Source organism: Periplaneta americana, chromosome 15 (assembly GCF_040183065.1).
Source record: "Periplaneta americana isolate PAMFEO1 chromosome 15, P.americana_PAMFEO1_priV1, whole genome shotgun sequence".
In the NCBI taxonomy this organism is placed as follows: Eukaryota; Metazoa; Arthropoda; class Insecta; order Blattodea; family Blattidae; genus Periplaneta; species Periplaneta americana.
In genome coordinates this window covers 104,855,119-104,867,405 of record NC_091131.1, presented here as the reverse complement: position 1 = coordinate 104,867,405, position 12,287 = coordinate 104,855,119, and the positions used below count along the sequence as shown (strand labels likewise).

The 12,287-nt window shown below is 33.8% G+C and overlaps 1 protein-coding gene across 2 annotated transcripts in view; it reads right to left on the bottom strand.

The window, feature by feature from the left end:
- The window catches only part of LOC138715247 (BCAS3 microtubule associated cell migration factor-like), a 58,305-nt gene that overhangs the window by 9,304 nt on the left and 36,714 nt on the right, over positions 1 to 12,287 (bottom strand). For both annotated transcript variants that reach the window (XM_069847970.1, XM_069847971.1), the window contains exons 8-11: positions 10,816 to 11,443; positions 8,218 to 8,524; positions 5,343 to 5,488; positions 2,936 to 3,085 (exon numbers count right to left, since the gene is read on the bottom strand). In XM_069847970.1, coding sequence (XP_069704071.1) covers positions 2,936 to 3,085; positions 5,343 to 5,488; positions 8,218 to 8,524; positions 10,816 to 11,443 — 1,231 coding nt within the window. The remainder of the gene's footprint in view (positions 1 to 2,935; positions 3,086 to 5,342; positions 5,489 to 8,217; positions 8,525 to 10,815; positions 11,444 to 12,287) is intronic.

Sequence of the window (12,287 nt, the reverse complement as noted above, 5' to 3'; positions counted from 1 at the left end):
GACATAGGTACCTTCACATAAAATGAAGATCGCAGTAGAGGAGGTGCAATAATTATTTAACTAAGTTGGAGACATAATAAAGCAGTGCATAGATGTCAGAAAATCAAATCAACAGTAATGTACATGTAATTTATGCTCAAAAATTGTAAAGAAATCATATAAATCATATAAAATGTATTTCAGATGTCTGATTATTATACGAAAATAACATTAAACACTACACAACATTTCACACCATGCACATGAATAATGCCTTAAAATTACTGGTTAACATTGTCATAGCTTATGAAAAACAAAGTAATCAAAACTTGACAGTTTTATATTCGACAGTTACTACATTTACCGATGGACCAGAGCAAAAAAAACTACTAGTACAAAAGTTGTTAAAAGTCATTATTTTAATGGAGTTTCAGTTTAAGATCCCAAAATAATTTAAAAAATTTTTCACTATATACAGGTATTTTGTTCAATTGTTGAAGCTTTAGATAAGCATAAGTCATTTTCTTTTTACAGAGAGAGTGCGGAAGAGTAGAACTGTCTCCAAAAGAGAAGACATTCTGCATGGACACATTTTTTTAGACATCGTAATAAAGAACATTGTATCAGGAACACTGTAGCAACAGAAAAACACAAAATGTTGACTTAGTATGTAAAAATGCTTGTTTTATAATTTGATAACATTTATTATACAGAAATTTAAATGCACTTAATTTAATCATAGTAACAAAATTCGTGTAGCTTTGTTAATTGTTCCATCTCATTACCTGAAGTATCAATTTACAATTATCCAACTTCAATATCTTAAAATGAAGTACTATTAACTGTGACAGACAACAATTTCACGAAGCTCGTGGCTAGGCAAGTTGTTAACTTTATAAAATGAAAATAAGTACTTAATTTAACTCTCTCCGATTTTGAAGTACATGTAGTTGTAAACAGATACAGAAACAATTTTAGACATAAAGGTACATATAATATCGCATAAACAATTTCTAACCTGAAGTGCAAAATTGTGCTACTGCTAATGTGTGAAGAGGAAATGGCACATAAGAAATAGATAATTAAATAAATAAGGAATAGGTTATATAGATCATACAAAGAAGTTGAAAATGAAAAGCAGAATATTATGGAATCATTGTTCTGATAATCTTATTTATAACATAAGAAATTTAGATATTTTGTAATATTTAATTTCAAAAGTTTTGTAATTTAATTAACAATTATTTCAATGAGTATTTATCTTTTACTTTAGATAATAACTTTCTAATATATAAACATAAATTCAGAATTATCTCTGTGAAAGCTCAACTGTTATCATTTTTGGCAGTTCACAATACATTAACCTTTTTAGGAGAGGTCCAGATTGAGCTGTTCCCATATTGAACAGAAAACATTTCGAAATCTGATCTATCTTCGTCTTTAGTTGAAAGGAGTGAGGAGAAAAAGAGATCTCGATACTAAGGATTTGGTGAGCCAGGTGACTCAACAATTAGAATCCCTTTTCTTCTTTCTCACCCTTTTTATCTGAAGGTGGTAACAGATCTAAACTTCGAAATGTGTGCCCTATACATAGTACGATCAATAATTTCATGGATCAGTGGTACTGCTATGCACTGTACTCCAAAATGTACTGTATGCTAGAATAGCATCACTTGTATACCGTTCATTTACGACAAAACATCAGAGCACAACAATGTTAGTTATGTGAAATGTTTTAAAGTGGTAACAGCTAAGTCTGAAAATACTGCAATATGAAGTTCGTGACTTTTTCCATTTGTCTGTGTAATAAAAAACCTTAGTGTGCACTTTCTCATCAGCGACACAAACTCGACTGTTCCCAGCAACTGTACCAATGATGGCAGAACTGCATTCTAGCTGGGAAAGACTACTATGAAAGTGATGTGTAGTCCATAAAACTATTTGCTCTATCACATGTTTCAACTGCAATGCTTAGGTTCCAGACTAAAACTATCCTGAATAAGTCATTGATTCCTCCCCCTCTTTTAAAATGATGAAACAGTTGAAGACCTGAACTGACAAACATCTTTGGTCCATTGAAGTAAATTTTTCAGGAGAGCAAAAAAAAAAAAAAAAAAAAAAAAAAAACTACATAGGCTTGCAAAATAAGAATACTTAAATAAATATTTGTATTTAAAAAACAGAGGCTTAGAGTCGGACATGGGATATTCCTTTTTACAGGATGGAGCCTATGTAAAATACAACATATGTCACGTAAATAATCACATTTGGTAAATTTTGGGCTTGGGATGTTTGTCAATTCAGATCTTAAATTTTGTCTGGGAGCTGGAGAAATATTTTTTGTAACTATTTTTGTTCAAAATGGATGAGTATAACATTAATGTTCACATCAGCTGTAGTCCTTGGAAACTACTGACTGTTTCAACTGTAATGCATAAGTTCCAATCTAAAATTACTCTCCTGAATAAGCCACAGCCTATAATTGATTTCTTCCCTTGTAATAAAATGAAGTACAGCAAAGAACAAGTGTCTAGGAAACCCACTTAAGAACCATACAATTCTAAAACTCCGAAAGAAACTTTGTGGACTTACGAAATCGTATTATAAGGCCTTCTGTAAAACAGTCTGCACTTCCATCGGTTTTACCAACATTTTAGAAACACAGTGCAGCCGTTAATTATACAGATTTCTAAATTGAAAACTGAAATGAAGCACACTAAAATCTGTATCATCACAAAACTCCAGAGCAACTGTGCAGACACATATTCTTAATATACAGTATATTGCGCAGTAATCTATTTTTGGTTATTTTCTAGGAAAATGGATGTATACAAACATCTCATAAATGGATGACAAGCAAAAGCTCATAATTTCTACATAAAAGACCACTATTTTAAGCTTTCAGAATCTCAGGAATATAGGACAATCTGATGCAAAACAAAGAAAATGCAATTACCTGTATCACGTGTTGGTACTCCTGGACTTTCCATCATGGCATCGGCCAAGTCCTCACGAAGCTGGGTCTCTCCTGGTCCCGCAGACCCATCTGAATCAGCTCCATCTGTCCCATAAGCTTCTAGAAGTCTAGGTGACTGTTCATAACTACCTATAGTCAAAAGAAAAGCAGAAAAAAATACTCTGAAGTGTTTTATATTTTTAGTACAAAAAGCAAAGCAAACGTAATGGCTATCTGTAATGAGATATTGAGAGAAGTGATTTACAAAGAATGAAGGACATACAGTACATGCTTCCAGAAATCTTGTTGATGATGATGATGATGATGATGATGATGATGATGATGATAATAATAATAATAATAATAATAATAATAATAATAATAATAATAAAAGTGACTTTGAACACGTAACTCTGTCTTTGTACCCAATACAGTATTTATGAGTCAATTTATTGTTGAAACAATTAGACTGAAAACAATTTTGTTTAAATTGTTATACATACCTGACTAGGTGCTGAAATTATTTTTCTCCAAAATTCAATCTCATCTAATTCCATCTATTTTTAACTACAGCAACAAATATAGAAGGAAAAGCACTTACAGCTCTTAAATTATTTTGACATATACAAATTAATCTAACAACATCAATAAAAGAAATATAAGAAATAACAAGAAATAAATAATGATTTAATCAATCACAAGTAATTCTTTAACATATAACCAGCATAGTTGAATTGCATTTCTGAACTATGATAATCCATATGGCAAAATTTATCACCACACTGGCAGAATTAAAGGTAAAAATTATTTTTGAATTTTAAAACTGAATTCTGATGTGTGGAGATTATGATTGGTAAATTTTACCTAGACTATTTTATGAAGATAGAAGAATGGAACAGAGAAAAATTCTCTCCGGCACCAGGATTTGAACCCGGGTTTTCAGTTCTACGTGCTGATGCTTTATCCACTAAGCCACACCAGATTCCCATCCCAATGTTGGATCGAATCCTCTCAATTTAAGTTCCATCTCTTTGGTTCCCTCTAGTGGACTATCCTCATGCATTATGTTATAGAGATGTATGACAATGGCACAATGTTCATACATGTGCAGAGCTGCACTCATTATGAGTGACTAAGTGGCCAGGATCCGATGGAATAAGCACCATCTTAAATCACAAAGTGATTATTTTTCGCATATCATATATTACATTGTACCCAAGTACATATGATATTTCAGTGCAGAAATTCTGAGTCATCATATTATGATGATGATAGAGGGAACCCAGGAGATGGAACTTAAACTGAGAGGATTCGATCCGACATCGGGATGGGAATCCGGTGTGGCTTAGTGGATAAAGCATTAGCACGTAGAGCTGAAAACCAGGGTTCAAATCCTGGTGCTGGAGAGAATTTTTCTCTGTTCCACTCTTCTATCATCATATGATGACGCAGAATTTCTGCACTGAAATATCATATGTACTTCGGTACATCGTAATATAGACTATTTTAATTAAATGATAAGGTTCTCTTATGTAAGTGTGTATTTCAGATCTGGTGGGCCCTGGAGGCATTGAGGTACTATTTTTCCAGGCCAGGCAGTGCCAGGGCACTTTTCCGATGTTCATATTATTGTCAAATTTTGTATTTATAAAAAGTCATACTTTAGTCATATTTAAATAATTTCCTAGTCAGGTAGTCAACTCAGCAGACCTAATAACCTCTATGTCTAGGTTCGAACTCATGTATTTTCGTCTGTCATTCCATAAGTATTCTGGCAGCGGTGGCAGCGGCAGTGACAACTACTACCAGTACTACCAAAATCCCAAAGCCAAGACACTTTTTTGTCTAGAAATATACCACTGCTTTCACTTACTATGGACCTCCAGCTTTACATCTCTTTAGAAGGAAATCCTGCTAAAGATTTTATTATCATTTTAAAATTCCATCTTTCTCGGCCAGGTTTATACCATATAATAGGAACTAACTGCTTCAAATGTCGAGAAGTTGGCAAACATGAACAACTAATTGCTAAATATAAGCAACCTTTCAGATTATGCTTGGTTAAACATTAAAATGCCTTCATTTTGAATTCTCAAATTTATAGAACATAATGATCTCACATTATAATTACTTTTATAAATTGATAATTGAAAAATAAAAGATCGCAGATGCTAGAAACAGAACATATTTAATCAATATTCTAAAAAGCAAGATACTAAAATAAGTGACATTTGGTAGTTTAAGTTCTTATGCATATTTTGCAGGTTATTAGTTTACAAAAATTATATATGGATATATAATAGTAAATGGAAGGAAAAGTAATTTATTATAAATATGAAACTAAATAACAATAAAATGCAGGAGAGAAATAAAACTAAATTCTACACGAAACAACTCTTACACATACTTCCTGATCCAGATTCTATAAGAACAGGCACAACAGGGCGAGACCCACTACCAACTGGCATGTTGACAGGATTGGACCGAGCTGGACGTGAACCTGAACCCACACCGATTTCAACAGCCTCCATCTCAAGTAACGATAATGGAACTCTGAAAATAAACATACGATGACAAATAATGTGATTAATACTAATCATAATAAATGTAACAAGAATGTAGGAAGGAAGAGAAGTACAGAGTGATTTAAAATACCGATTGTAATAAAATCTTTATGGTCTAACTATAAGACGTCATGTAAAGAAATAGAAATGGAATATATGTAGAAGAGGTTACAAAAACACTCATCATGTATTATAAAAAACTCGCATTTGACTGACATTGCATCCATGTTTCTGAGCGACCCCTTTTGTTTTATGGTGCATATTAGCAATCAGCAGTTTGTTTTTAAGCTTGACGAGATTTTAACTTTGATGAAAGGACTTGTGCTATTAAAGTCTATCGCTATACATAGAAGAATAATGCATACTTAAGTGATAATATAATCAAATAAGACGAAAAATTACTTCGAAGTGGCAATGCCAATTTTACTTTAACCTATGCTAACAGTATTTGAGAGTGCTTTCTTCACCGAATGATTCTGTCTGCATCTCATGATGTATTGACTAAGATACGAGCTTAGAGATTATTCCCTCGTGCATTTTCGATGTTCACTCCCAATAAGGATTAAAAGTTTTAATGAGTTATATTTTGTGTTTCGCTCATAAAGTTTAAAAATTATTAACAATTTCAGTAATTAAATTTATGAACTGTTATATACAAATTTTATTTCAATTTATTTTATTTGATATTTCATAGTTAACATTTTTATAATATTAACATTACGCAATAATTTCAGTTGTGAAAATACAAAATAGACTATGAGTTACATTTAAAGCAAAATAAATTGTATAACTCTATAAATTATTATTGACTTCAAGACAATTTTATTTAGCTTGAATGTTTCAAATATTTTGTTCATATTCACATTCTACATTATGGAGGGAAATATTTAGTGATAACACTAGTAGAGAAAATATTACAAAAAATATGAAATAGGGATACAAATATGAAATAGTGTGATATACGACCTGAGAAAAATTGTATTCTAGCGGAAGCCTTCCAAATTACTACACACTGATACTCTTTTGAAGGTGTTAGTTTGCTGTTAGAAGCTGAACTTTTGAAACGTTTATCATTATTGCGTTTTCGAGGAAAGTGATAATTTTGACAGCAAGTTCTTTTCTTGAATATACATTGTTATTCCTCAGAGTCAGAAATATTAATGATATATATCCTTAAAGAGAAATAATCTACGTTTATAGCAATGTATGTTTAATTATTTCGTTTTTAAATTATGATATGTTTTGAGGTTATGACTTACAACATCAGTGTGTCACAAATATGAAATACTGATATTATTAGTATCCCATCTTTATACCCTGGTTTTCTGTTTGTTATTAGTGTTAGCACCTGTAGGAAGAGGGAAAACCTCAGCTTCCAACAAACTTAAAGAACAGTGTATTGAAAAGGCAATTTTTTTTTTCAACATTTAGGCCCGTCATTGCTCTGGACGCACCACAGCCTTAGGCTTATTGTACTACCTATGTTTTATAATTTAATACCGATTCATCAGCCCTGTTACCTTTATTAAGGTATACAGTCCAGATATAGAACTCAGTTCAAAATCTTTTGGTTCTAGAGAATCTTTCCCAAAGATAAGGTATCTTCTGTGAGCCAGTGCATCACAGGAGCAAATAATGTGCTGGGCTATTTCAGTCTCCTTCCTGCAGAATCTACAGTCTAGGTTGCCATGAAAGGCAATGCAATAAGCCATAAAATTAGAGAAAAGACGTGAGAGACAATTCATCTGGATTCAGTATTATGGTTGGGACAACACCTTCTAATGAAGATGATGAATGCTTGTTCTGTGTTTTCCTTAGTAGAGGTCATTTTGATCATTTTGACTTTGCAATTTTGTTAATCTTGTAACTTGTTAATAGTATTCCATATTTGTACCTCCATTTTTATGAAAGAAATAAGTTATATTTTGAGGAAATAATTTTTTTCAAACATTTTATAACATCTTACAAACTTCTAAGTACATTCACAGAGACATTCAGCATAAACGGGACGATACTTTACATTTAGTATTCAAAACATGTAGGTTCCAAAACGAAAAAAACAAAATAGTATTTCATATTTGTATCTCTTCCTCTATATATTACAGATACAAATTATAAATTATTGCTCTGTCTATATAGCTGCTTCTGCAAGTATTAAAAATTAGTGCATCTCTTCCCACTCAATTACAAAAAGTCGCTGACAACAAAGGTCATTGATGTTTATATTGAAAGGACACCCAAAAACAGTCCTTTCAAGGGCTACATATTTTTCCCAATATGTATTTTTAAAAATACAACTCTGAGTAATGCAGGTTCAAATTGCAAAGATGTAATAATAATAAAAGAATAGTAATGGCCGGGAATCGAACATGAATCATCTTCTTGGCAGGCTAATGCGGTACTATTCAGCTATGATGGAGATACAGAATGCACAAGTATAACGAAGTTGGTGGGCAAATCATATTATCTCTAACATCTATTCTTCAAACAAGCATTTACACATATGAAATGCAGCTTTCAACATTGTGAATCTTGATTATGATGCATGTTCTTGTAGATCACAACATCAGGATTAGTTTTAATAGTATTACTGTGCTTTATATGCATGCTGAATTTATGCCGACGACTGTACTATTCGACAATCTGTCCAAAAAAATACAACCAAACATTTTATGTTTCTGTGAGTGTACATTATCATGTGTAACTTAAACTACTCACCCACTCACAGACGAGTTGTATGTTTTGAAAGTAAATTGCGGTCCCATCCAAAGCCTTCTGTGAGGTCCTGCATGCGTTACAATTTCTACTTGTGAGAGCCACCTTTCATCAGAGTCAGAGTCATCCTGCCTTGACTCACAGCTGGCAGGGGTTGGCAAGCGATCAGGCAGGACCATGAGTGGATTTGTGGGTGATAGTGGTGGCTGTAGTTCACTTGAATGTGGAGGACGTAGCAACATCCACTGAGCCTTGGGCTGCACATCCAATTCAATGGCTGTGTCGTCACACACCTTTTCTTTGGGTATCCCTGAACATACAGATAATGTCACATCTGTACCTTATTTCTTGCAATTTCCTAATTGTTGTACAAAACTGTAAAGATGTTTCTTGAAAAGAAAAAAGAAAAAGCGAAATTAGATCTTTTCTAAATAGACTTCAGATAATCATCGTAATTTTATATGACACAACTTCTTTTGTTGTATTAAAAAAAAAGAGAGATGTGGTCGTTTAATAAGATTTAAATTTATTTAAATTAGTCAATTATTTCGAAAATTCACGACTTTTTCTTTTCGAATGCAGTATAAGACATCCGATATTGCCATTATTGAAACACGAAAAAATAGAGAAATAACATATTAATGTCAATCAAGATTTTATTGCAGTTCTTATAATCAGTAATGCTACTTTCCAAATTAGTACAGCTTTCATGTTAATTAGTCAAATTAAATTCTTGTATGTATTGTAATCTGGATCTGAATAGTCACCTGGTCTGTCAGGCAGATGTCTCTCTTTCTTTGCGAAAAATTTTATTGCAAAAATGAAAAATGAAGGTGAGGAAATTAAACATATGCCCCTACATTTCACAGTGTAATTCAAGCAATGAAGTGATCTTTAGAACCGAGCAGTTATATAAATGATCAGTGTTCATTATATCATGTTTATTACTCAGAGAACTTCTAAAAATTTCAAGTGTATGAAGAAATGAGTCATGGCCAATGTAGAGATGAAGTAGATAAGAGCAAAGTTTCACTTTGGAAACTGTCAGAAACAGCAAATGGTTTGTATCTTTAAGCTTTGTCTTTGTTCAAATTTCAATTTCGTTTCAGATCTTTCATTCATTTAGCTGACATAAGATGATGAATCAAACTGTATGGCAGTAGTGTCAGAGTTGTAAGCTCCAAAACCGGTTGTGGAGCTAGATCGGAGTGTGAAACTTGCTTATGTCTTTGGAAACACTGGAGCACGCAACCAGTCTAGTGGAGCGCTTCGCTCCGTTTAGTCTCTGTCTGACAACGCTGCTGTATGGTATACTTCATGGGGACGTCTATGCAATTTCAATGTTTCATTTTGTTAGTCACTCTACATCTCCATTGTCTTTCATAATGCAGTGGAAGGAATTCATGTAAAAACTACAGACTTCTGTAAGGAATTTTATGAGGCATATAACTTGAAATGAATTATTTTAAGAAAGATGAAAAAGTTACTTTTAATTAACAACTTTCAACTACACGAAAGTCATGTAAAATAATGCAGAAAAATCCCTATGTCCACTTATGTATTTCATTGTAGACTAGTTTTGAAGTCTGAGGTGGATGTCATACAAGTTAAGTCAATGCATGTGTACGAAACTTCCTATTGCTACAACACCAAATGACAGAAGAACCTCTTTTGAGAACCTAACTGTAACAAAATTATGTTCGGTCTGTTTCATGTTATGGTTTAAATAAAATCTACAAAAATCTACATAGCTCAATATGCAATTACTGTATAAAACTTTATAAAATGCCAACATACAAATGCAAAGTTTCACAATGAGAAACTGAAAATGTTTATATTGATGTCATGTTGGGGGGGAGGATGAGATCAGCTACATAATGTACAGACTCAAGCAAGCACTGAGTATGCGCAGTATGTTGTAACTGGAATTTGGAAAATTCAGGTGGCCCAAATTTTGATTCTGGGTTTGTACATATGAATGACAATCGAACAATATTGAACATCTGTGTTGTAATGGGTTTACTTTACAATGCGCGTGTTTATATTTATTATAATATAAATTGTGCAATAATACTTCATAAACACTGAGCATGCACAGTATGTTTATAACTGGAACTCGGAAAATTCAGGTGGCTCAAATTTTGTTTCTGAATCTGTATAATCCTGCAATTTTTAGAATGACTTTTAAATAGAAATGACATTGTCATTAAAGATCTATTTCTTGAGTTACCAGTATGTGAAGTACGTATAAATGTATCTAGGCCTACTTCTATACTAAGTTATCACAACTTAACATTTACATTTGTGTGCATGGCCTTCACAAAAATCTATTTCTTACATTTAATAGGCCTATTTTAACATGAAGTTATGTACATTAAGACAAGTATACACAAATTATTTTCATATAGATACAGGCTATTTGCTTTCCCATTAACTAGCATAAATCTGCATTATATTTGTATAAAAGATCTCTATATAGACATGTATAAAACTTCAATATTGAATGTGTATTAAGTTGTGGTAGTTCACAATAAAATTGCGTAAATGACTTTCCAGTGTTGGATACACTTTTATACAAGAATAATACAAAACAATGCAAACCTGCAGCATGTCTGGGTTCCAGGTCGTATTCAATAAGGTTCCCATGGCATGCCATCACAAACAATGAATCCACAGCTCGCTTGTGAGCCTTCGTTGATGTCTCTCTTGGCACTGTCGGAGATCCAATAAGCCAGGCGCGAGATGGGGCAAAACATGCTGTAACTCTCAATGGAATTCCACCTCCTGGCAAGCCCTCATCAGATGATGATTGTGTTCGCCCAAGTGACCTCATAGAGGGGTTACGATGGTATGATTGTTGAGAACTGGGATTGAGGGAGGTGGGTGTGGAGGCAGAGAGGAGAGTGTGGGTGATGGGCTGACGTATCTGTGCTAAGGGCGAGATCACAGTGGGGTGAGAATACGGTGGTAGTCGAGGGTTGGGGTAGGGCATGGATGGAGGAGTAGATACAGTTTCCGAAACTGCAGTGGGTATGGGGCTGTTGCGGCCATCTGCCGTCAGACCTGCACTGCGGTGGAATCTGGACAGACGATTCACCACATGTGGTGTGGCATGTGTACGGATGCCTACAGGACCTCCGTAAGGTGTGATGGGAAACACATGAGTTGTACCCCTCAGCGTACTAACTGCTACCCAACGACTGTCAGCAGCGAATGCGATATCTTGCACCTGTTGACAAGCAACATTTTATAGTACATTCAAATCATGGCCTTTACAAGTACAGCTATAACTATAGGATTTCGTTGTAGTGTTTATGTTCAAGAGCGTGCTTTTAATGCGAACCAGAGTGAAAAGAAAGAGAACAGCACTTTGTAAGTTAGGAGCAAGAGTAAATCTCAGCATGTGAGAGTAATCCACTGCTTTCTTCAAATAAGACATGCACCAATTCTCAATACTTAAGTTGTTTCTTTCAGATATTTTTAATAGTCTTTAATTCATCACCAAATAACTTACTATGCATCCACACATGGTTACCATAGTCATCAGGACAGTTCCGAAGCAATTCAGCAATTATTAAAAAACACAAGTGATGATATGATTATGATTCCTTCATTTTATACATTTGGAAGTTTGTTTACAAATGTAGTAATGAAACGAGAATAACAAGCTGGACCTTTTTGATCGAAATTTACTGTTATATTTATAAATATGCTGCCACTGTGGTCCAGTGGCTAGACTGCTGGATTCATAATCCTATGAACTCAGGTTTGATCCCCAGCATACCCTGATTTATGACTTATGTTGGGCAAGCAAGTGGTTCAGGTAACACAGGAGTTTTATCCGGGAGCTCCTTCTGTTCCCTGTGGCATCTCAATAAATCTCCATTATCACCTCATCTCATCACAGGTGTAATGTAGACCAGCCTCCTACGGTGCACACTAGCCAAGAACTCTGTCAGTTAATTGCTTGAGACAATTTGGCTTCATATGGGTGAATGACGAATGGGTGTAGTGTGAAGTACCCACTATTAGTAAAAAATACATAGGTATATGTATATATATATATATATATA